General features: G+C 52.6%; 2 protein-coding genes across 5 annotated transcripts in view; one reads left to right on the plus strand and one right to left on the minus strand.

The window, feature by feature from the left end:
• NPLOC4 (NPL4 homolog, ubiquitin recognition factor) overlaps positions 1 to 9,984 on the minus strand; it is a 76,688-nt gene extending 66,704 nt beyond the window's left edge. For both annotated transcript variants that reach the window (XM_055241448.2, XM_055241447.2), the window contains exons 1-2: positions 9,787 to 9,984; positions 5,373 to 5,453 (exon numbers count right to left, since the gene is read on the minus strand). In XM_055241448.2, coding sequence (XP_055097423.1) covers positions 5,373 to 5,453; positions 9,787 to 9,801 — 96 coding nt within the window. In that variant the 5' untranslated portion in view covers positions 9,802 to 9,984. The remainder of the gene's footprint in view (positions 1 to 5,372; positions 5,454 to 9,786) is intronic.
• Positions 9,985 to 10,038: 54 nt separating this feature from the next.
• TSPAN10 (tetraspanin 10) lies at positions 10,039 to 21,389 on the plus strand. 3 transcript variants are annotated; one of them, XM_055242695.2, is made up of 4 exons: positions 10,039 to 10,274; positions 15,322 to 15,501; positions 17,621 to 18,258; positions 20,544 to 21,389. In XM_055242695.2, exons 2-4 carry the CDS (start codon positions 15,466 to 15,468, stop codon positions 20,935 to 20,937), a joined length of 1,068 nt encoding a protein of 355 aa, XP_055098670.1. In that variant the 5' UTR covers positions 10,039 to 10,274; positions 15,322 to 15,465; the 3' UTR covers positions 20,938 to 21,389. The 3 variants fall into 3 exon arrangements, with proteins under 3 accessions (XP_055098670.1, XP_063473438.1, XP_055098669.1); XM_063617368.1 differs by having other exon boundaries at positions 15,343 to 15,501; XM_055242694.2 differs by having other exon boundaries at positions 15,360 to 15,501.
• The last annotated feature ends 1,691 nt before the right edge of the window (positions 21,390 to 23,080 follow it).

Raw genomic sequence — 23,080 nt, forward strand, 5'->3', positions numbered from 1 at the left:
GAATTGCTTGAAACCAGAAGGCGGAGGTTGCAGTGAGCCAAAATCGCACCATCGCACTCCAGCCTGGGCGACAAGAGTGAAACTCCGTCTCAAAAAAAAAAAAAAAAAAAAAAAAAAACAAAAATTAGCCAGGCATGGTGGTGCACGCCTACAGTCCCAGCTAGTCGGTGGGCTGAGACAGGAGAATCACTTCAACCTGGGAGGCGGAGCTGCAGTGAGACGCAATCACGCCATTGCACTCTAGCCTGGGCAACAGAACAAGACTCCATCTCAAAAAAAGAAAAAAGAAAAAAAAGACAAGGTGCCTGCTGTCAAGCAGTTTACCAACAAATGGGGGAGACAAAGTCAACAAAGGTCGAAATAAGCACTATGACAGAAAAGGAAAAGAAACCTCAGATGGGAGGCTAGAAGTCTCTCTGAAGAGGTTCAACTGAGCAGGGCCCACCTAGCGGTGGGGAAGCCTGCCACACGCGAGCCGGCAGAAAAGGCCACAGGGAGCAGGAGCAAGCACAAAGACCAGGAGGCAGGAAGGGCGTTGGAAACACGGAGGCCAGAGCCCAATAAACAATAAGGAAGATGAAACGAGATGAGGCTGGAGAGGCAGACAGGGCCGTGGGAAGACACACAGACGAAAGGCAGGGGGAAATCATCATCCACAAAATCCCTGTTTCTCAACACCACACTGAAGAGGAAGCTAGAGTGCCAATCCTAGACACAAGAGAGACGGGCTGACACGGAATGAGATGGGACAGGACGGTGGGGATGAAGGCAAGAGCACACCTTCCAGTGGTGGTCATTGCCAGGCCCGAGCAGGACCAGGGGCAGGAACGGAATGAAAGGAAGGAGGTCAGAGTAAAGCTGAGAATTCTAGATTGAGAAACTATATGAAACACCTGTGCGGGAACCATGAAAGGAAAGGCTAAAAAAAGAAGAAGACTAGAGGGAAAATCAGGACCTCCACTTGACACTGAGATCGGAGGTGACAACCAGACACACTGCAGTGAAGCCATCCAGCAGGCAGGTATGCATCTGTGTCTGAGCCCAGGCAAGGGGCCAGAGCAAGAGCTCTACACTGAGGGGCCATCAGAGTAGATGTACCCAAATAAAAGGAATGTGAATCTCAGTAAAGAAACAAATCATAAAAGAACAATCAAATGGAAATTCTAGAACTGAAAAACACAAAAACAGAAATAAAAAATTCACTGAATGGGCTTATCAGCAGAAGGGAGAGAGCAGAAGAGTCAACCTAAACATAGGTGAATAGCTTGTGGTCCCAGCAACTCGGGAGGCTGAGGTGGGAGCACTGCTTGGGCCCAGAAGTTCAAGGCTACAATGAGATATGATCACACCACTGCACTCCAGCCTGAGCGACAAAGTGAGAATCCAACCAACTCTAAAAAGAAAAACATAAATGAATCAATAAAAATAACAGCTATATAATCTGAAGGCAGAGATTTGGAAAACAAAAAACAGCCTTAGGAACCCATGGTACAGCATTATACGCTTCTCACTAGAAAAAAATGAGGGTTGGGTGCAGAGGTTCAAGCCTGTAATCCCAACACTTTGGGAGGCTGAGTTGGGCAGATCACCTGAGGTCAGGAGTTCGAGACCAGCCTGGCCAACATGGTGAAATCCCATCTCTACTAAAAATACAAAAATTAGACAGGTGTGGTGGTGCACCCCTGTAATCCCAGCTACTCAGGAGGCTGAAACAGGAGAATCACTTGAACCTGGGAGGTGGAGGTTGCAGTGGGCAGAGATTGTGCCACTGCACTCCAGCCTGAGTGACAAAGTGAGACTTAATCTCAAAAAAAAAAAAAAAAAAAAAAAATTCGACAGGTGTGCTGGCACATGCCTGTAATCTCAGTTACTCAGGAGGCTGAGGCAGGAAAACTGCTTGAACCCGGGAGGCGGAGGTTGCAGTCAGCCAAGATCACGCCAATGCACTCCAGCCTGGGCAACAGAGCGAGACTCCATCTCAAAAAAAAAAAGAAAGAAAAGAATGAAGATAGAACAGAAAAATACTTAGAGTGGCCAAAACCCCAAAATTTAATGAAAAACATCAAATAACAAATCCAGGAAGTTCAGCAAACTCTCTCAAGTTAGGATACAAAGAACACCACTGCGAGGCACACCAAAGTCACACTGCTGACAGCCAGAGATCAATGAAGACAAGAAGAGGGTGGAACGACAGCTTCAAATGCTCAACAGGACTGGGCACCGCAGCTCCCGCCTGGAATCCCAGCATCTGGGAGACAGAGCGGGGAGGATCACTTGAGAAAATCAAGACCAGCCTAGACAACATGGTAAAACCCCATCTCTACCAAAAAATTAAGAAATTAGCTAGGAGGCTGACGTGGGAGGATCGTTTGAGCCGGGGAAGTCAAGGCTGCAGTGAGCTGTGACTGTGCCAGTGTACTCCAACCTAGGCAAAAATAATAATAATAATAATATTAATTTAAAAATGGACTGGGCAAGGGTGGATCACACCTGTAATCCCAGCACTTTGGGAGGCCGAGGCGGGCGGATCACCTGAGGTCAGGAATTTGAGACCAGACTTGCCAACATAGTGAAACCCCGTCTCTACTAAAAATACAAAAATTAGCTGGGCATGGTGACACGAACCTGTAGTCCCAGCTACTCGGGAGGCTGAGGCAAGAGAATCACTTGAACCTGGGAGACAGAGGTTGCAGTGAGGCAAGATTGTGCCACTGCACTCCAGCTTGGGCGACATAATAAGACTTCATCTCTAAAAAAAAAAGAAAAAGAGCCAGGTGTGGTGGCTCACTCTTGTAATCCCAGCACATTGGGAGGCTGAGGCGGGCGGATCACGAGGTCAGGAGATCAAGACCATCCTAACACAGTGAAACCCCATCTCTACTAAAAATACAAAAAACATTAGCCGGGCGTGGTGGTGGGCGCCTGTAGTCCTAGCTACTCGGGAGGCTGAGGCAGGGGAATGGCATGAACCTGGGAGGTGGAGCTTGCAGTGAGCCGAGATCGCACTACTGCACTCTAGCCTGGGTGACAGAGAAAGACTCCGTCTCAAAAAAAAAAAAAAAATTGGTGCATGCTGGGGAACAAAAATGAAAAGTCAACTCAGAAATCTGTTTTGAGGCTGGACGCAGTGGCTCACGCCTGTAATCCCAGCACTTTGGGAGGCCGAGGCAGGTGGATCACCTGAGGTCAGGAGTTCGAGACCAGCCTGACCAACATGGTGAAACTCAGTCTCTATTAAAAAGACAAAATTAGCTGGACTTGGTGGCATATGCCTGTAATCCCAGCTACTCAGGAGGCTGAGGCAGGAGAATTGCTTGAAGCCAGGAGGCAGAGGTTGCAATGAGCCAAGATCGCACCATCGCACTCCAGCCTGGGCAACTAAAGCGAAACTCTGTCTCAAAAAAAAAAAAAATATATTAGCCAGATATGGTGGTGCACACCTGTAATCCCAGCTACTTGGGAGGCTGAGGCAGGAGAATTGCTGGAACCCAGGAGGTGGAGGTTGCACTGAGCCCAGAGCACACCACCACACTCTAGCCTGGACAACAGAAAAAGACTCCATCTCAAAAAAAGAAATTTGTATTGAATGAAAATATCCTCCCAGCACTTTGGGAGGCCAAGGCGGGCAGATCACGAGGTCAGGAGATCAAGACCATCCTGGCTAACACGGTGAAACCCCATCTCTACTAAAAATACAAAAAATTAGCCAGGCGTGGTGGTGGGCGCCTGTAGTCCAGCTACTCGGGAGGCTGAGGCAGGAGAATGGCGTGAACCCGGGAGGCGGAGCTTGCAGTGAGCCAAGATCACACCACTGCACTCCAGCCTGGGAGACAGAGCGAGACTCCCTCTCATAAAAAAAAAAAAAAAAAGAAAGAAAAAGAAAAATATCCTTCATGGCTGGGGGTGGTGGCTCACGCCGAAGCGGGTGGATCACGAGGTCAGGGGTTCAAGACCAGCGTGGTAAAGATGGTGAAACCCGTCTCTACTAAAAATACAAAAAATTAGTCAGGTATGGTGGCGAGCGCCTGTAATCCTAGCTACTCGAGAGGCTGAGGCAGAGAATTGCTTGAACCCAGGAGGCAGAGGTTGCAGTGAGCCGAGATCATGCCACTGCACTCCAGCCTGGGCAACAGAGCGAGATGCCATCTCAAAAAAAAAAAAGAAAAGAAAATATCCTTTATATAAACACAGGGCAAAACGAAAACATTTTCAGGTCAAAAAACCCAAGGGTCTGTGACCAACAAACCTGCCTACAACAAAGGCTAATGGATGTTTTTCAGTCTGAAGAAAAATAACACCAGACAGAAACAGTCTGGGGGAATCCATGGGAAAAGTAAATAAGGAAGAAACTGTGAAGATAAGCTAACAAGTACATAATATTCAACTATCACAGTAAATGAAATATTTTGTGATTGGCTAAAAAGAGAAAAACTGTCATGGGAATCCTGCACACAATGCAGGTCAGGAGACCAGGGAGGAGCCAGGGATGATTCTTGGAGTCAGCTGTAGTCATATCTACAATTCATACTTTTTTTTCTTTTTTTTTTGAGACAGAGTCTCACTGTGTCGCCCAGGACGGAATGCAGGGGCGCAATCTCGGCTCACTGCAAGCTCCGCCTCCCGAGTTCACACCATTCTCCTGCCTCAGCCTCACCAGTAGCTGGGTCTACAGGTGCCTGCCACCACACCCGACTAATTTTTTGTATTTTTAGTAGAGACAGGGTTTCACCGTGTTAGCCAGGATGGTCTCGATCTCCTGGCCTCGTGATCTGCCCACCTCGGCCTCCCAAAGTGCTGCGATTACAGGCGTCAGCCACTGTGCCTGGCCACTCTTATGAAATATTTTTTTTTTTTTTGAGACGGAGTCTCACTGCGTTGCCCAGGCTGGAGTGCTGTGGCCCCATCTTGGCTCACTGCAACCTCTGCCTTCTGACTTCAAGCAATTCTCTTGCCTCAGCTTCCCAAGTAGCTGGGATTACAGGCGCCTGCCACCACGCCCAGCTAATTTTTGTATCTTTAGTAAATGGGGTTTCACCACCTTGGCCAGGCTAGTCTTGAACTCCTGACTTCGTGATCCACCCGCCTCGGTCTCTCAAAGTGCTGGGATTACAGGTGTGAGCCACCGCGCCCAGCCGTGAAATATTTTTACACTTACTTTTGGGCTCTTGGTCCTATAATTTTGAGCAGTGCATCAGCTGTGACAAACACCTCATCCTATAGCAATCCAACCCAACCGTGATAAAGAAAAGCAATGCAAGAGGCAATTTGAGAATAGGGAAAATAAGAAAATGAGGAAAAGAGAAAAGGTATCGATGGGAGTAACAGTAGAGGATGAAAAATATCCTGAGGGTCAATACCCAGGCCACAGATACCTTTTTCAAAAATGTTGCTGCTGTTTCTCTCTTTGTTGCTGTGATCCGCTTCACTCCATCCGGGGACTGGACACGAATTATCTGTTGCAAACAAAACATGATGGTTACTGCACAGCCTAGTGTGGTCCTGAGGCTACGGCTTCCATCTGTGGTCTTTTAGCATCTGGGTCACTGAAAATTAAAGCCAAACCTCACTCTTCACCTTTCAATACCCAGCTCAATCCTTCTAGAAGATGATGCCGAGGGGTGAGATTCATCAACATATGGGGAGATATTTTAAGAGTACTGTCCTCTCAACTCTTAGTTTCACTCAGAAAACAACTTTAATTCCTAGTCACTATTTATAGAGTATATGTAAAACACTTTTTGTCTCTTCAAACTTAAACAGAAAAAAACCCACCATGAACCACGAATGAACTGTGTTCTTTAAAAAATATGTTACTTTGGGGGAAAAAAAAAAAAAAGATGTTACTTTGTTCCAGGATCTATATACAAACATTAGACAGTCCTCAAGAGTCCTACAATTTAAAAGAATCACAGGAAATTTTCTAATTGTTACTTTTTTTGTACTTTTTTGAGACAGGGTCTTGCTGTCACTCAGGCTGGACTGCAGTGGCAAAATCACAGCTTACTGCAGCCTTGACCTCCAAGGTTCAAGTGATCCTCTGACCTCAGCCTCCCGAGAGCTGGAACCACACGCTTGCACCACCACACCAAGTTAATTTTTTTTTTTTTTTGTAGTGACGGAGTGTCATATTTCCCAGGCTGATCTCAAGCTCCTGGGCTCAAGTGATCCTGCCACTGTGCTGGGATTACAGGCGTGAGCCACCACGCCAGCTATTACTTACTTTCCCTAAAAAAGATTTTAAAATGGCCAGGCATAGTGGCTCACGTCTGTAATTGCAGCACTTTGGGAGGCCAAGGCGGTGGATCACTTGAGCTTAGAAGTTCAAGACCAGTGGGCAACATGGGAAAACCCCATCTCTACTAAAAATACAAAAGTTAGCCAGGCATGGTGGCATACGCCTATGGTCTCAGCTACTTGGGGAGCTGAGGCACGAGGATCACTTGAACAAGCGAGGTCGAGGCTACAGTGAGCCGAGATGGTGCCACTGCACTCCAGCATTGGTGACAAAGTGAGACCCTGTCTCAAAAAAAGAGATTAGGCCGGGCACAGTGTCTCCTGCCTGTAATCTCAGCACTTTGGGAGGCCGAGGCGGGCAGATCACCTGAGGTCAGGAGTTCGAGACCAGCCTGGCCAACATGGTGAAACCCCATCTCTACTAAAAATACAAACATTAGCCGGGCGTGGTGGCAGGCACCTGTAATCCCAGCTACTCGGGAGGCTGAGGCAGGAGAATCGCTTGAACCCAGGAGGCAGAGAGTCTCACTCTGTCACCCAGGCTGGAGTGCAGTGGTGCGACCTCGGCTCACTGCAACCTCCGCCTCCCGGGTTCTAGTAATTTTTCTGCCTCAGCCTCCTGAGCGGCTGGGACTACAGGTGCACGCCGCCACGCCCGGTTAATTTTTTGTATTTTTTATTTTAGAAGACACGGGGTTTCACCGTGTTTCCCAGGCTGGTCTCAAACTCCTGAGCTCAGGCAATCCACCTGCCTCGGCCTCCCAAAGTGCTAGGATTACAAACGTGAGCCACCACGCCTTAATTTTTGTATTTTTAGTAAAGACATGGTTTCACCATGTCGGCCAGGCTGGTCTCGAACTCCTGACCTCATGATCCACCTGCCTTGGCCTCTCAAAGTGCTGGGATTACAGGTGTGAGCCACCATGCCCAGCCCAGAAACTTTTCAAAAGACCTCTTTCTTAAATTCAAAATAACTTTTTAAACCAATTTCAAAAGAAGAGTGTTTTAATTCCTCACAATCTGAGAAATTCAATGAGATCCAATGCTGTCAATGAGAGCCTAGCCTTATACACTAGTGGGAAAAAAAATGGCCTTGTCTGAAACACTTTTTGTCAATGGTTACTTTAACTCAGTTAAAAGTACAAAGGAGTTTGAAAGAAGGTTTGAGTGCTAATTCCTAACCTATTTCTAGGCAAAGTCACCAATGATTAACACATTTTTTTTTTTTTTTTTTTTTTTTGAGACAGTCTCGCTCTGTCGCCCAGGCTGGAGTGCAGTGGCGCAATCTGGGCTCACTGCAACCTCCACCTCCCGGGTTTGAGCGATTCCCCTCCCTCAGCCTCCAGAGTAGCTGGGATAATAGGTGCATGCCACAACACCCGATTAACTTTTGTATTTTTAGTAGAGACAGGGTTTCACCATGTTGGTCAGGCTAGTCTTGAACTCCTGACCTCGTGATCTGCCCGCCTCGGCCTCCCAAAGTGCTGGGACTACAGGCATGAGCCACTGCACGGCCACATTTTATTTCTCAAAGGAGTCAAAGGTTTCTTGGCTGGGAATGGTAGCTCAGGGCTGTAACCCTAGCAGTTTTGGGACCCCAAGGCAGGAGGATCCCTCGAGCTCAGAGACCAGCCTGTGTAACACAGCAGAGACCTCAACTCTATAAAAATTTTTTTTAATTAAAAAGATTTAAAGGCCAGGCACAGTGGCTTATGCCTGTAATCCCAGCATTTTGGTATGCCGAGGCGGGCGCATCACAAGGTCAGAAGTTCGAGACCAGCCTGGCCAACATGGTGAAACCCCGTCTCCACTAAAAATAAAAAAGACATCAGCCATGCGTGTTGGCGAGCACCTGTAACCCCAGCTACTCGGCTGAGGCAGGAGAATTTCTTGAACCCGAGAGGCAGAGGTTGCAGTAAGCAGAGATCGCACCACTGAACTCCAGCCTGGGCGACAAGAGTGGACTCCATCTCAAAAAAATAAAATAAGATAAAAAAAAAAAAAAGGAGTCAACGTTTCCTAAGTTTCTCCTGGGCCATATATTCATTCCACTCATCTCCAGGTTGGGAAACATGGAGGCACCAGGAGGGCCCCTGAATGGAGAGATGATGGAACCACCGGAGAAAAGCCTTGCACTTAAGTGCTAGGTTCTCCCGGAGATCCATTTGTTTGTGTGTGTGTGACACAGTCTCATTCTGTCGCCCAGCGTGGAGTCCAGTGACGCCACCTAGGCTCACTATGTTGGCCAGGCTGGTCTTGAACCCCTGACCTCAGGTGATCCACCCACCTCAGCTTCCCAAAGTGCTGGGATTACAGGTGTGAGTCACTGCGCCGGGCCTGGAGACCTATTCTTGACAACACCTGGCAAAACTGCAGAGACTGTCACAATGCTACAGTATGAACATTACTCCTCACCCAATACTGCTAAGCCTCCCCCAGAAATCCCAAATCTTCCTTAATATTAACCAAAATGCTTCTGTCCAATGGTCAGTTATTTTCCCATCACATTTACTTTTGGGGAGAAACTTCTCACAACTTAACGAGGGACTGGTTTTCTCTGACTCGTCACTGATATTTTTTACCTTAAGGCAGGTTGTGTGATAATTTTTTTTTTTTTTTTTTTTTTTTGAGACGCAGTCTCACCCTATGGCCCAGGCTGGAGTGCAATAGAGGGATCTCAGCTCACTGTAACCTCCACCTCCCGGGTTCAAGCAATTCTCCTGCCTCAGCCTCCCAAGTACCTGGGATTACAGTGCGCCATGACGCCCGGCAATAATTTTTTGTATTTTTAGTAGAGACGGGATTTTGCCATGTTGGCCAGGCTGGTCTCGAACTCCTGACCTCAGGTGATCCACCCGCTTCGGCCTCCCAAAGTGCTGAGATTACAGGCGTGAGCCACTGCGCCCGGCCGACAATTTTAATTTCAGGTAAAAAGTGAAATCAACATCATTTACAACATTCCTTTTAAAGAGGAATTGTCAAGTTGTCCTTCCAAGCAAGGAGCAAAGCCGGCAAGTTACTGTGTTTTCATTTTCCCAGGTCCTCTGGTGGGGAGGGAGCTCTGTAAGGTCCCCGTCTGCAGAGCTGCTCTCCTCAGTGACTCATGACAAGGCATTTGCTGGGAAGGGGGAGAGCAGGAGGAGAGAATCAGAGGGAGATTAGGATAAGAGGTGTCCCTGGCTCTGAGAGGGGCAGGACTGGCTGGGAGTCCCTGGAATTAGACCAGGAAGTCTCCTGGAGCCGGGAAACGGGTGGGGAAGGAGGGCGGTTTCTCTTCGCCACAGTCCATTCTCCCGGCAGAAAGGCTCGGCCTTTCCCTGCCCAAGGCGGGGAACCGGGGTCGCAAGTCCTCCGGGGAGGGACAGAGACGGGAAGCAGCCGAGGGGGTGAAAGTCCCCGAGAGGAGCCCAGCCACTACAGAGAAAGCCCCGGCGAGGGAAGGGAAAGGGGCCGAGTCGCGGGGCCGGCAGGCCCGCCTCCCCCACAGGCCGAGGCCGGCAAATCTGCTGCCTCATCCCGGCGTCCCCGCTCCCGCCCGGCCGCCGCACTCACGATGCTCTCGGCCATGGCGGCTGCTCCTGCCTCCGGGCTCGAGCCCCGGGCCGCCGCCGCCTGCCGCCCCAAGGGCCTCGCAGACCCGGCCGCGGCCTCAGCCCCGGCCCCGGCCTCCCTACGCCGCCGCCACCGCCGATCCAGCTTCGCCCGCCCGGCTCCGCCAACCGCCGACGTCCCCGTGCCTCGCTCAATACGCTCCCCTCGGGCGCGCGGCCGGGAAACCAGGTTCCGGCCCCACCAACGGCTCGACGCATGCGCAGGGCGCCGCTGACGCGCGGCCCCATCCCTGCAACCGGAGGAGGGAATTCTGGAAAGATGCCTCTGCGATTACTTATGCTCGTCCTCGGAAACCCAAGCGGTACAGAAAAGCCCAAAAAGGAGGCAAAGACGAGCATCCGAAGTCTCACCCAAAAATAACTACTGCTGCGTATTATAGCGTATTATAATTGGGGAAACAGCATTGCCAAACTTCTCTCCATGCACAGGTAAGAAAAGAAACAATTTCAGAAAGGGAGGATCACACCGTCATGTTATTTTTTTAAGTATTTTTTAAATTTAACATAAGAAAAACAAATGAGTTTAAACTGCGTTTCAGGCTGGGCACGGTGGCTCATACCTGTAATCCCAGCATTTTGGGAAGCCAAGGTGGATGGATCTCCTGAGGTCAAAAGTTTGAGACCAGCCTGGCCAAAATGGTGAAACCCCGTCTCTACTCAAAATACAAAATTAGGCCATACGCGGTGGCTCACGCCTGTAATCCCAGCACTTTGGGAGGCCGAGGCAGGTGGATCACCTGAGGTCTGGAGTTCAAGGCCTGCCTGACCAACGTGGTGAAACCCCATCGCTACTAAAAATACAAAAATTAACCGGGCATGGTGGCGGTGCCTGTAGTCCCAGCTACTTGGGAGTCTGAGGCCAGAGAATCTCTTGAAGCGAAGAGGCAGAGGTTAGAATGAGCCGAGTTGGTGCCACTGCACTCTGCACTCCAGCCTGGGTGACAGAGTGAGACTTCATCTCAAAAAAAAAAAAAAAAAAAAAGACATCACTTCACAGATTCTAAGGATTTTTGGAGTTGGTTGCCAGGAAACCGGAAGACCAAATATATACGTATTTCACAACATCATAATTACCGTGACGGTTTTTTTAAACTATGTTAAATTACGTTAATTGATTAAATTATGTCAGTAATTGTATTAGTTTGCTCAGCGTGCCATTGTAACTGCCCAACAGATTGTCCCTGCCCACTGCCTAGACTTTATCAAGACAAGGAATTGCAATAAAGAGTTTAATTCACACAGAGCCGGCTTGTACAGGTTACTGAGGTTTTATTACTACTCAAAAAAAATCAATGTCCTTGAGAATTCAGGGATCAGAGTTTTTTTTTTTTTGCGTCCGAATCTCACTCTGTCACCCACGCTGGAGTGCAGTGGTGTGATCTCGGCTCACTGCAACCTCTACCTCCCGGGTTCCAGTGATTCTCCTGCCTCAGCCTCCCGGGTAGCTGGGACTGCAGGCGCACACCACCATGCCTGGCTAATTTTGTATTTTTCGTAGAGACGGAGTTTCTCCATGTTGGTCAGCCTGGTCTTGAACTCCCAACCTCAGGTGATCCGCCCGCCTGGGCCTCCCCAAAGTGCTGGGACTATAGATGTGAGCCACCGTGCCTGGATGGGGATCCGCGGTTTTAAGGATAATTTGGTGGGTATGGGGTCAGAAAGTAGGGAGTGTAGATTGGTTGGGTCAGAGATGAAATTACAGGGAGTCAAAACTGTCCCCTTGTGCTGAGTCGGTTCCTGGGTGGGGGCCACAAGATATGAGCCAGTTTATCAATCTGGGTGGTGCCAGCTGATCCATGGAGTGCAGAGTCTGCAAAGTATCTCAAGCACTATCTGTTTTTTAATAGTGATGTTATCCTGAGGAGCAATTTGGGAGGTTTAGAATCTTGTAGCCTCCAGCTACATGACTCCTAAACCATAATTTCTAATCTTATGGCTAATTTGTTAGTCCTGAAAAGGCAGTCTTGTCCCCAGGTAGGGAGTTTGTTTTGCAAAGGGCTGTTATCATCTTTGTTTCAAAGCTAAACTATAAACTAAGTGCCTCCCGAAGTTAGTTCAGCCTACACCCAGGAATGAACAAGGACAGCTTAGAGGTTAGAAGCAAGATGGGTTCAGTTAAGTCTGATCTCTTTAACTCTAATAATTCTCTCAGTTATAAGAAAATGTAACATAACAAAATCTCTCACAGACTGGATGGTGGTTTGGAATTACTTTTCTTTTTTTTTTCTTTTTTTTTTTTGAGTAGGATCTCCCTCTGTCACCCAGGCTGGAGTGCAGTGGCGCGATCTCGGCTCACTGCAACCTCCGACTCATGGGTTCAAGAGATTCTCCTGCCTCAGCCTCCTGAGTAGCTGAGATTACAAGCGTGCGCTACCACGCCCGGCTAATTTTTGTATCTTTAGTAAAGACAGGGTTTCACCATGTTGGTAAGGCTGGTCTCGACCTCCTGACCTCATGATCCACCCGCCTCAGCCTCACAAAGTACTGGGATTATAGGCATGAGCCACCGTGCCCGGCCTGAAATTACTTTCTAACAGTCCTGGAAGCTAGAATCCCAGATCAAGGTGTCAGTAGACGTGGTTTCTCCTTTGTTTTCTTCTTTTTTTTTTTTCTTTTAAGGCTGGGGTCTTGGCCAGGCGTGGTGGCTCACACCTGTAATCCCAGCACTTTGAGAGGCCGAGGCGGGCAGATCACGAAGTCAGGAGATCGAGACCATCCTGGCTAACACGGTGAAACCCCGTCTCTCCTAAAAATTAAAAAAAAAATTAGGCCAGGCGCGGTGGCTCACACTTGTAATCCCAGCACTTTGGGAGGCCGAGGCGGGCGGATCACGAGGTCAGGAGATCGAGATCACGGTGAAACCCCGTCTCTACTAAAAATACAAAAAATTAGCCGGGCGCGGTGGCGGGCGCCTGTAGTCCCAGCTACTCGGAGAGGCTGAGGCAGGAGAATGGCGTGAACCCGGGAGGCGGAGCTTGCAGTGAGCCGAGATTGCGCCACTGCACACTAGCCTGGGAGACAGAGCGAGACTCCGTCTCAAAAAAAAAAAAAAAAAAAAAAAAAAAAAAATTAGCCGGGCGTGGTGGCGGGCGCCCGTAGTCCCAGCTACTGGGGAGGCTGAGGCAGGAGAATGGCGTGAACCTGGGAGGCGGAGCTTGCAGTGAGCCAAGATCGCGCCACTGCACTCCAGCCTGGGCGAGAGAGCAAGACTCCATCTCAAAAAAAAAAAAAAGACTGGGGTCTCACTCCTATCGCCGAGGCTGGAGTGCAGTGGCACAATCGTGGCTCACTGTAGCCTCAACTTCCCAGGTTCAGGTGATACTCCCACCTCAGCCTCCTGACTAGCTGGGACCACAAAGTGCTCACAATCACACCTGGCTAATTTTTTGTATGTTTAGTAGAGATGGGATCTTGCTATGTTGCCCAGGCTGGTCTCTAACTACTACGAGGTTCAATCAATCCACCCACCTCAGCCTCCCAAAGTGCTCAGATTACAGGCATAAGCCACTGTACCCAGCCAGGTCTCTTCTTATACCTCTCTCCTTAGCTCGAAGACGGCACCTCCTCCCTGAGACCTCACGTTTTTTCTTCTGTGCACACATCCCTTGTGTCTCTCCATGTGTCCGAATCTCCTTTTCTTGTAAGGATGTTGGATTAGGGCCCAGGCTAATGGCACTTATTTATTTATTTAGAGACGGAGTCTTGCTCTGTCACCAGGCTGGAGTGCAGCGGCACCATCTCGGCTCACTGCAACCTCTGCCTCCTGGGTCCCAGCAATTCCCCTGCCTCAGCCTCCCGAGTAGCTGGGATTACAGGCATGCGCCACGATGCCCAGCTAATTTTTGTATTTTTAGTAGAGACGGGGTTTCACCATGTTGGCCAGGCTGGTCTCAATCTCCTGACCTCGTGATCCGCCCGCCTCGGCCTCCCTAAGTGCTGGGATTATAGGCGTGAGCCACTGTGCCCCGCCTACAAAAAATAATTTTAAAAAATTAACTTTATCATTTATCATAAGAATGTAAGGGGCACAATTCAGCCATAACAGTGGTAGATGACAATCATTTCATTAAAAGATTACCCAGACTTTGGCCGGGCGTGGTGGCTCACACCTGTAATCCCAGCACTTTGGGAGGAGGAGGCGGGCGGATCACTTGAGGTCAGGAGGTTGTGACCAGACTGGCCGACATGGTGAAACCCCATCTCTACTAAAAATACAAAATCAGTCAGGTGTGGCTCCTGTAATCCTAGTTACTCAGGAGGCCGAGGCAGGAGCATCGCTTGAACCCAGGAGGCAGAGGTTGCGGTGAGCCAAAACCGCGCCACTGCATTCCAGCCTCAGCAACAGAGCAAGACTCTTGTCTCAAAAAAAAGGTTACCCATCCTTAGAACAGACTGAGATGGAGGCCATGGACAGTCCCCGTGACTGTGACCCTGGCTGTGGAGCTGCTGCAGGGCCCATGAGGTTGGGTTTGTCACCTTTGGGGAGGTGAAGAGAAGCTGGAGCCCAGAAGCTCAGCCTGCAGCTCTGGTCCTCGCCCCGACTTCCCACCTGCAGCATACCCCACTTCTCCTCCGAGGAAGATCTGAAGACTCAGAGTGGCCTTCAAGGCCTCACCTGATCCAGCCCTGTCACCTCATGGACCTCCCTCCCACTCCCATCTCCACTTGCCCCACACAGCCAGGTGACCTTTCCTCCTAAAACTTGCCCGGTGTGCTCCCACCCAGGCGTCTCGCGCGCCTGAAACCCTCTGCCTTCTCCATCAGTACAGTGCCTGCTGTGCTGCACCACCCAGACCACCTCTTTGGACTGCTGAGAGTGTTGGTGGCTGAGGCTGGGCACAGTGGCTCCAGCCTGTAATCCCAGCACTTTGGAAGGCCAAGGCAGGAGAATCACTTGAGTCCAGGAGTTCAAGACCAGCCTGGGCAGCACAGCAGGACCCTGTCTCTACAAAAAAATTCAAAAATTAGTGAGGCAAGGTGGCGCACATCTGTAGTCCCGGGAGGCGGAGGTTGCAGTGAGCCGAGATTGCACCATTGCACTCCAGCCTGGGCGACAAGAGCAAAACTCAATCTCAAAAACAAAAACAAAAACCAGGAAGGAGGTGATCTGGTGGGGGGATGCTCTTTCATTCGTGCAGTGAACAAGCCAGGGGATAGATTGGCGCTGGGGCTGCCCATGGGTCTGTTGGGACTGGGGTTGTGAAGCAATTTGCCAGGGTCTGATTCCCTGGTTGGGAACTGATGGAGCGGCTGCTGACCCTGCAGAGCTGAAGTCCGCATGGGGGCCCTGCAGTGAGAGCCACAAGGCTGGCACCCAAACATGCCTGCCTGAGTCACACCTGCATTGAGCTTAGGGCACCCACAGAGCCAGGGCTGGAGAGAAATGTGTCTCCACAAGCAGAGGCCGCCTTAAGCTCTAAAATGTGATTCTTCACATGACTCAACTGTGACTCCGGCATCTGGGTGGGGCTCGCAGCTCCCCCATTCCCATGCCCAGGGCTGCATTGTTCACAGACCAGCCCAGGGCCGCAGTCAGTACCAGCCCAGCAGCCCAGCCACAGAGGAGCCAGCGAACCTCTCCCGGCGCCTGTGCTGGGGGCTTTCTGTTCCAGCGTCAAGGATGGAGGAGGGGGAGAGGAGCCCCTTACTGTCCCAGGTGAGCCATGCCAAGAGGCCTTGCCCTTCCTAAGGGAAGTCCCTGGGCTGGGTTAACACCCACCCCTGCCCCTGGTGCCACCCCACACCTCAATGCTGAGATTGGATTGAGGGGGTGGTTCTAGGCAGCCCCCTCCCCCTTCCCCACTGCACAGTTCTCTCAGCCCCATGCTGGCCTCTGGTCAAGGGATCTGCCGGATCTCCCTAAGGGCCTTTGGGGCAATCTTTTGCTCAGGGTGCAGGAGGGGGTGAAGGCAAATGTCTCTTGCAGCCGGCCTCCAATGGCCTCTGGCCTCCAGTGGCCCCAGCCTGGCCAACCAGGCACTGGCAGCCTGTCCTTTTGCTTCTAGTGACTTGTTGAGGTCTTGGGGGTGATAAATAACCCTCCTCTGGGGCTGGGCACAGTGGCTCACTCCTGTCATCCCAGCACTTTGGGAGGATGAGGAGGGAAGATTGTGTGAGCCCAGGAGTTCAAGACCAGCCTGGGCAATGTAGCAAGACCTTGTCTTTACAAAAAATTATATATATATATATATATATATATATATATATATATATATAGCTGGGATTACAGGCACATGCCACCACACCCAGCTAATTTTTTTTTAGTCGAGACAGGTTTTTACCATGTTGGCCAGGCTGGTCTCGATCTCCTGACCTCGTGATCCACCCGCCTCGGCCTCCCAAAGTTCTGGGATTATAGGCGTGAGCCACTGTGCCCCGCCTACAAAAAATAATTTTAAAAAATTACCGGGACATGGTGGCAGTGCCTGCAGTCCCAGCTACTTAGGAGGCTGAGGAGGAAGGATGGCTTGAGCCCAGGAGTTCAAGGCTACAGTGAGCCGAGAGCCTGACGCTGCAATCAGCTTCTTCCTGGTGAAACTGGACTGGAATGGGATCCTTGCCCAGCACACAGCCATGGCTTCTTTTTATTATTTATTTATTTATTTTTTGAGATGGAGTCTCGCTCTGTCACCCAGGCTGGAGTGCAGTCACGCAATCTCTGCTCATGCAACCTCCGCCTCCTGCTCATGCAACCTCCATCTCCTGGGTTCAAGCGATTCTCCTGCCTCAGCCTCCCAAGTAGCTGGGATTACAGGTGTGTGCCACCACGCCCAGCTAGTTTTTATTTATTTTTATTTATTTATTTTTTCTTAGTAGAGATGAGCTTTCTCCATGTTGGTCAGGCTGGTCTCGAATTCCCGACCTCAGGTGACCCACCTGCCTCAGCCTCCCAAAGTGTTGGGATTACAGGCGTGAGCCACAAAGTCCAGCCCGGCCATGGCTTCTTATTCTCCTTTTTAAAAAAACTCCGTTCCGAGCAGAACTGGGCACCTGCGGGACTGCCTCTTCCCCCACAAAGAGAGACCAGCAGGCTTTTCCTGCCAGTGGGCCAGGGGGTCCCCTCTGAAGGCCCTACAGCCCCAGACGGTCTCCCTGGGCTCCTGGGCACCCTCCTCCCTGTCCTGGGAGCCTGTTGGGTGGGCACTGTCCTGTCCTCAGCAGCAGGGCCCAGTGCTGTGTCCACACTCAGTGTGGGCTGTGGGTGGGGCCGAATGAATGGGTGCTGGGATGTGAGGACTGGTTGCAGAGGGTTAAGGAAAGGGCAGCCATGTGGGCCAGCCCCTGTGGCTGGTGAGGAAGCCCCTCTACACAAGGTCCACGCGGCAGGCACATACAGACTGATCCAGACAGATGCTGTTTCAGACTCTGGGGAAGCAGCCCGGCCTGTGCACTGCGGGAAAGCCAGGGCGGCCCTGACCAGGGGAGGCCACTGCCACCCACACATAGGGCCGGGAGGGAGTGAGTGTGTTCAGTGAGCACCGCCCTCCTTGGTCTTCACCACAGCCTTTCAGGGTCTGCTCATCACCCTATTCTAAAGGTGGGGTCCCACCAGAGCTGGGACCCTGACTGCCCCTTCTGCTGCCCAGCCGAGCGGGATGGCCCTGAGGGCCCCCTGCCCCTGGCTGTCCTCGTCTCTGAGCTCCAGTTCTGCCCTCTGCCCTCCGGCATCCTCCCATCCCTGGAAGGCTCTGCCACCGTGCTCTTCCCTGACCCCTCACCAGTTGTCACAGAGTCTGGGTGAATGCGATCTCACCCTGTTCCTCTTCCCTCTGCAGGAAACTGCAGGCCAGAAGCTCCTGTCTGTGCACAGTCCAGCCACCTCAGGCTGCCTAGGTCCAGTGCCCAGGGAGGACCAGGTGGAGGCCTGGGGCTGCAGCTGCTATCCCCCGGAGACCAAGCACCAGGCCTTGAGGGGCACCCCCGGGAAAGGACCAGCCCCTTCCCTCTCCACAGGGAGCAGCTGCGTCAAGTATCTGATCTTCCTCTCCAACTTCCCCTTCTCCCTGCTGGGGCTGCTGGCCCTGGCCATCGGGCTCTGGGGCCTGGCCGTCAAGGGGTCTCTGGGAAGTGATCTGGGGGGGCCCCTGCCCGCAGACCCCATGCTGGGGCTGGCACTGGGAGGGCTGGTGGTCAGCGCAGTGAGCCTGGCTGGCTGCCTGGGCGCCCTCTGTGAGAACACCTGCCTGTTACGTGGCTTCTCCGGGGGCATCCTTGCCTTCCTGGTGCTTGAGGCCGTGGCAGGGGCCCTGGTGGTGGCCCTTTGGGGCCCGCTGCAAGACAGCCTGGAGCACACCCTGCGTGTGGCCATCTCCCGCTACCAGGACGACCCAGACCTGCGCTTCCTCCTCGACCAAGTCCAGCTCGGGCTGAGGTGCTGCGGGGCTGCCTCCTACCAGGACTGGCAGCAGAACCTGTGAGTCTTGGAGTGGGCGAGGGACAGGGGCGCCACAGGGTCCCAGAGGCCACACCCCCTTGTGTGTGTACACACAGTCACTCACACGTACATACTCATTCATGCATGCCCACATGCATGCACACGTATACCCACATGGACACGCATATCCACACTGGCATGTCTCGTGCTCACAGGTTTCACGTGTGTGGACACACACCTACACACTCCTCTACACTGACATGAACATGTTCTCGTGCACACACAAAACAGCCTCACACTCGGGCACACACCCACACTCAAACATGTTCATACACACACGTGTCATGCACACAAGGTATAGGGGTGCTTGCCTCTCCTTGTTCCATGGGCTCAGGGCCCCAATCAGCCCTGCGGCCCCCACAACCTCCAGAGTGACTCTGTTCCCCCGGCCAGGCCAGGAGGACTACCCAGGAGCTTAGTGGAGAAGCTGAGCCCGCAGACTTAGAAAGTCATTTTTCTGCTGGGCACGATGGCTCACACCTGTAATCCCAGCACTCTGGGAGGCCGAGGCAGGTGGCTTACCTGAAGTCAGGAGTTCAAGACCAGCCTGGCCAATGTGGTGAAACACCATCTCTACTAAAAATACAAAAATTAGCCAGGCATGGTGGCAGGCCCCTGTAATCCCAGCTACTCAGGAGGCTGAGGCAGGAGCATGACTTGAACCCAGGAGGTGGAGGTTGCAGTCAAAACTGCACCACTGCACTCCAGCCTGGGCAACAGAGCGAGACTCCATCTCAAAAAAAAAAAAAAAAAAAGAGGCCGGGCACGGTGGCTCATGCCTGTAATCTCAGCACTTTGGGAGGCCAAGGCGGGCGGATCATGAGGTCAGGAGATCGAGACCATCTTGGCTAACACGGTGAAACTCCGTCTCTACTAAAAATACAAAAAATTAGCCGGGCGTGGTGGCGGGCGCCTGTATTCCCAGCTACTCAGGAGGTTGAGGCAGGAGAATGGCGTGAACCCGGGAGGCGGAGCTTGCAGTGAGCCGAGATCGCCCCACTGCACTCCAGCCTGGGCAACAGAGCAAGACTCTGTCTCAAAAAAAAAAAAGAAAAAGTAAACGACTTTTAGGTGAATTCAGGACATTATTCTGGAATCTGACTCCACAGTTTCCCTGCACCGTGAGTGTCATTAAACACCGTCCATTTAGGATCCAGTGCAGGATTTTCTTATATTCTGCTCAAGGGTAGCTGTCTTTTTTTGTTGTTGTTGTTTTGTTTTGTTTGAGACGGAGTCTCGCTCTGTCGCCCAGGCCGGAGTGCAGTGGCTCGATCTCGGCTCGCTGCAAGGAGGGTAGCTGTCTGTTTTATCAGCTATCCCCAGTGTATGCACACCCCGGGCAGCACCTACCCTCCATGCCACACCCAGGACAGACGGTATGCACTCTGTCTCCCAAGCCTTCTTGGTGCATGTATCCAGGGGCAGCTGAACACAAGAGATGAAGTCATAGGCAACCCTGAAAACTGGCCATTGGGACCCAGCAGTGGCTAACAGGCGGGTCCTTCCAGACTCTGCAAAGCACCACATAGGTTGGTTTTTGGCCACGTGTGACTGAGTTGGTGGCAGCCCCCCTAGAGTGTCATGATGCCACGTCTGCTGCTGGCCTCGACCCCCTCCCCTGCCTAAGGGGAGCACACTCTTCTAGAATGGAGAGGGCATGGGGATGAGCCTGCAGGCCTGCTGGGCCCCTGTGCAGAGCCCCGGATGCCAGTGGATGCCTAGGGCACCTGGGGACTGCCTGACCTGGGCTGTGATGAGATCAACACTCCCTAACCGCCCTGGGAGCTCCTCCCCCGCCCCTGCTTTCTGTCACTGCCGGGTACTGCCTCTCAAGCTCTTGCTCTTCCCCGTAAGACCTGTGGACCATTCCAGAAACCTCTGCCAGAGTGCCATCCACCCTCCCCTGCTCCAACTCTACCTTCTCAATGAGCTCAGCAGCCTCTGCGGAGGGAGGTCCTCTTATCAATGCTTGTCTGTTCCCCCTTCAACCGTCTCATTAAATATCCTCCTGCTTGCTAGTCAACACAGCCACCACCCCTACCTGCAAGCGCAGAGGACTGCCATGCACAGGGATACCTTATAGAGAGCCAGGTGCTGCGTGTGTCCGTGTGTGCAGGTGTGTGCGAATATGAGGACGTATGCACGTGTGTGCATGTGCCTGTGTGGCCATGGAAGGGTGAAGCTGGGTAGGCGACATTCGCCTCTGTGCGTGTTCCCAGAAGAGCGGGCCCTCCCCGCCAGAACTGACTCCATGCGCCTTGCAGGTACTTTAACTGCAGCTCCCCCGGGGTGCAGGCCTGCAGCCTCCCCGCCTCCTGCTGCATCGACCCCCGCGAAGATGGAGCCTCTGTCAACTACCAGTGCGGCTTCGGGGTCCTGCGCCTGGATGCGGACGCGGCTCAGAGAGTGGTGCACCTGGAGGGCTGCGGCCCGCCGCTCCGGCGGTGGCTGCGCGCGAACCTGGCGGCCTCGGGCGGCTACGCAATCGCGGTGGTGCTGCTGCAGGGCGCGGAGCTCCTGCTGGCCGCCCGTCTACTCTGGGCCCTCGCTGCCCGCAGGGGCGCGGCGTACGGCCCGAGAGCGCGCCGGGAGGACCGCGCTGGCCCCCAGAGCCCCGACCCCGGCGCCCCGCCCGCTGCCCAACCCGCCCGGGGCTGAGCGCACGCCCCGGGGTCCGAGGCTGCCACGCACAAGGATACAGGGGGCGCCTCCGCCCGGCTAAAACGCGCTGCCTGCGCCGCCGCCGCCTGATTTCGCTCGGGCTTCGGGAGACTTCGCCGCGGGACCTACCCAGCTCGCCTACGCCGCGCGCTCCGCGTCCCCCATGCCAGCCCCCAACGGAGGGCGCCTGGCGAAGCCACGGGGCTGGCGGGAGGAGCACGCGGGGCCGGAGGAAATCCTGGAGCTGACCCTCACCTCCGAGCCCCCACTCCCACCCCAGCCGCACTGTTCCCCTCCTGGCACCTCCCTCCCCTGGGGCCGCCACCCCTTCTGGGCTCGTGATGGTGGAGCTAAGGTCCAGGCCTCTCCCTCCCGAGTGCATTTTTGGGGCGATAGTAAATGTTTTATTCGGGTGTATCATTATACAGTAAAGACACCAATCTTCAGAGGCAGCGTGGGAATTCTTATCCATCTAAGCTCGTGAACCACCACAGGTCCCAGCGGGCAGTTCCAGGCCCTGACGGCGCGCTCAACTCCAAGTCAGCCCTGCTCGGACTACATTACCAGGGCCAGCGGATCTGTTTTGGGCTTTCACATAAGTGGAATCCCAGAGGGTCTGTCCAAAGTCAGATCTGGCCCTTTCTGTGAATGGACTGGTCCATGTGAACCGGGGACTACTGTGAGGGCCCCTGCTGCTTGGCCAGCTTGCAGAGCTCTTGCTTCCCCTGGATGTGGTGTCACGAGTGGGATCTTGGTTACAAATGGGCATGTTTTGTTTTTGTTGTTTTGTTTTGAGACAGGGTCTCGCTCTGTCGCCTAGGCTGAAGTGCAGTGGCAGGGTCTCAGCTCACTGCAGCCTCCGCCTCCCTAGCTCAAGCAATCCTCCCACCTCAGCCTCCTGAGTAGCTAGAACTACCAGTGCCCGCCACCACGCCCAGACAATTTTTTTTTTTTTTTTTTGAGATGGAATTTTGCTCTTGTTGCCCAGGCTGGAGTGCAATGGCATGATTTTGGCTCACCACAACCACTGCCTCTCAGGTTCAAGTGATTCTCCTGCCTTAGTATCCCAAGTAGCTGGGATTACACGCATGTGCCACCATGCCCGGCTAATTTGTATTTTTAGTAGAGACAGGGTTTCTCCATGTTGGCCAGGCTGGTCTCGAGCTCCTGAGCTCAAATGATCTGTCCACTTTGGCCTCCCAAAGTGCTGGGATTACAAGTGTGAGCCACAGTGCCCAGTCTCATTGTTATTTTCTTTTTGTTTGTTTGTTTGTTTTATTTTTTGAGACGGAGTCTCACTCTGTCGCCCAGGCTGGAGTGCAGTGGCACGATCTCGGCTCACTGCAAACTCCGTCTCCTGGGTTCACGCCATTCTCCTGCCTCAGCCTCCCAAGTAGCTGGGACTACAGGCCCCTGCCGCCACGCCCGGCTGTTTTTGTTGTTGTCGTTGTATTTTTAGTAGAGATGGGGTTTCACCGCATTATCCAGGATGGTCTCGATCTCCTGACCTTGTGATCCGCCTGCCTCGGCCTCCCAAAGTGCTGGGATTACAGGCGTGAGCCACCGCGCCCAGCCTATTGTTATTTTCAAATACAGACAGAGTCTTGCTATGTTGCCCAGGCTGGTCTTGAACTCCTGGGCTGCAGTGATCCTCCCGCCTTGGCCTCCTGAAGTGCTGAGATTATAGGCATGAGCCACTGTGCCCAGATACAGCCAGTTTTCGTGGGCACTGTCTTAAGGACAAGCTGGCTAGGTGCTCTGGGGGAGTTGCTAGTGTCACTGTGCCTCAGTTTCTCTCTTGTGAGGTGGGATTAGGAGCTCTGGCCTCGCAGCACGTGGTGTGAGCCATGTCCAGTCTCACCTTCTCTGTGAGGCCTGCTCCAGCCACCTGCACGCTTCATTGACTATGGCCCCTGGGTGTGCACCAAGGCCTTCTGCCTTGACCCAGCCATGGCCTGACATTGTGTGTCTTGGGGCCACCAGCAAGGCTCAGTGAGGGTGTGAGCCCAAGGGCTGTCTTCCCACTCAGTCAGGCCAGCCCCTCCTGCCCCACTGCCCACTGCCCACCCCTTCACCCAGGTGCTCCTGCTCAAGTGACCCCACCACAGGCCCTGTCCCATGCACAAATATGCCACGGACA

Source organism: Symphalangus syndactylus, chromosome 14 (genome assembly GCF_028878055.3).
Source record: "Symphalangus syndactylus isolate Jambi chromosome 14, NHGRI_mSymSyn1-v2.1_pri, whole genome shotgun sequence".
Classification (NCBI taxonomy): domain Eukaryota; kingdom Metazoa; phylum Chordata; class Mammalia; order Primates; family Hylobatidae; genus Symphalangus; species Symphalangus syndactylus.

What these genes read in the sequence shown, in the direction of transcription:
- TSPAN10 (XM_055242694.2), top strand. An exon ending in GGAGCCCCTTACTGTCCCAG is followed by an intron (nt 15,502 to 17,620) that starts GTGAGCCATGCC and finishes TTCCCTCTGCAG; the next exon opens with GAAACTGCAGGCCAGAAGCT. An exon ending in CAGGACTGGCAGCAGAACCT is followed by an intron (nt 18,259 to 20,543) that starts GTGAGTCTTGGA and finishes TGCGCCTTGCAG; the next exon opens with GTACTTTAACTGCAGCTCCC.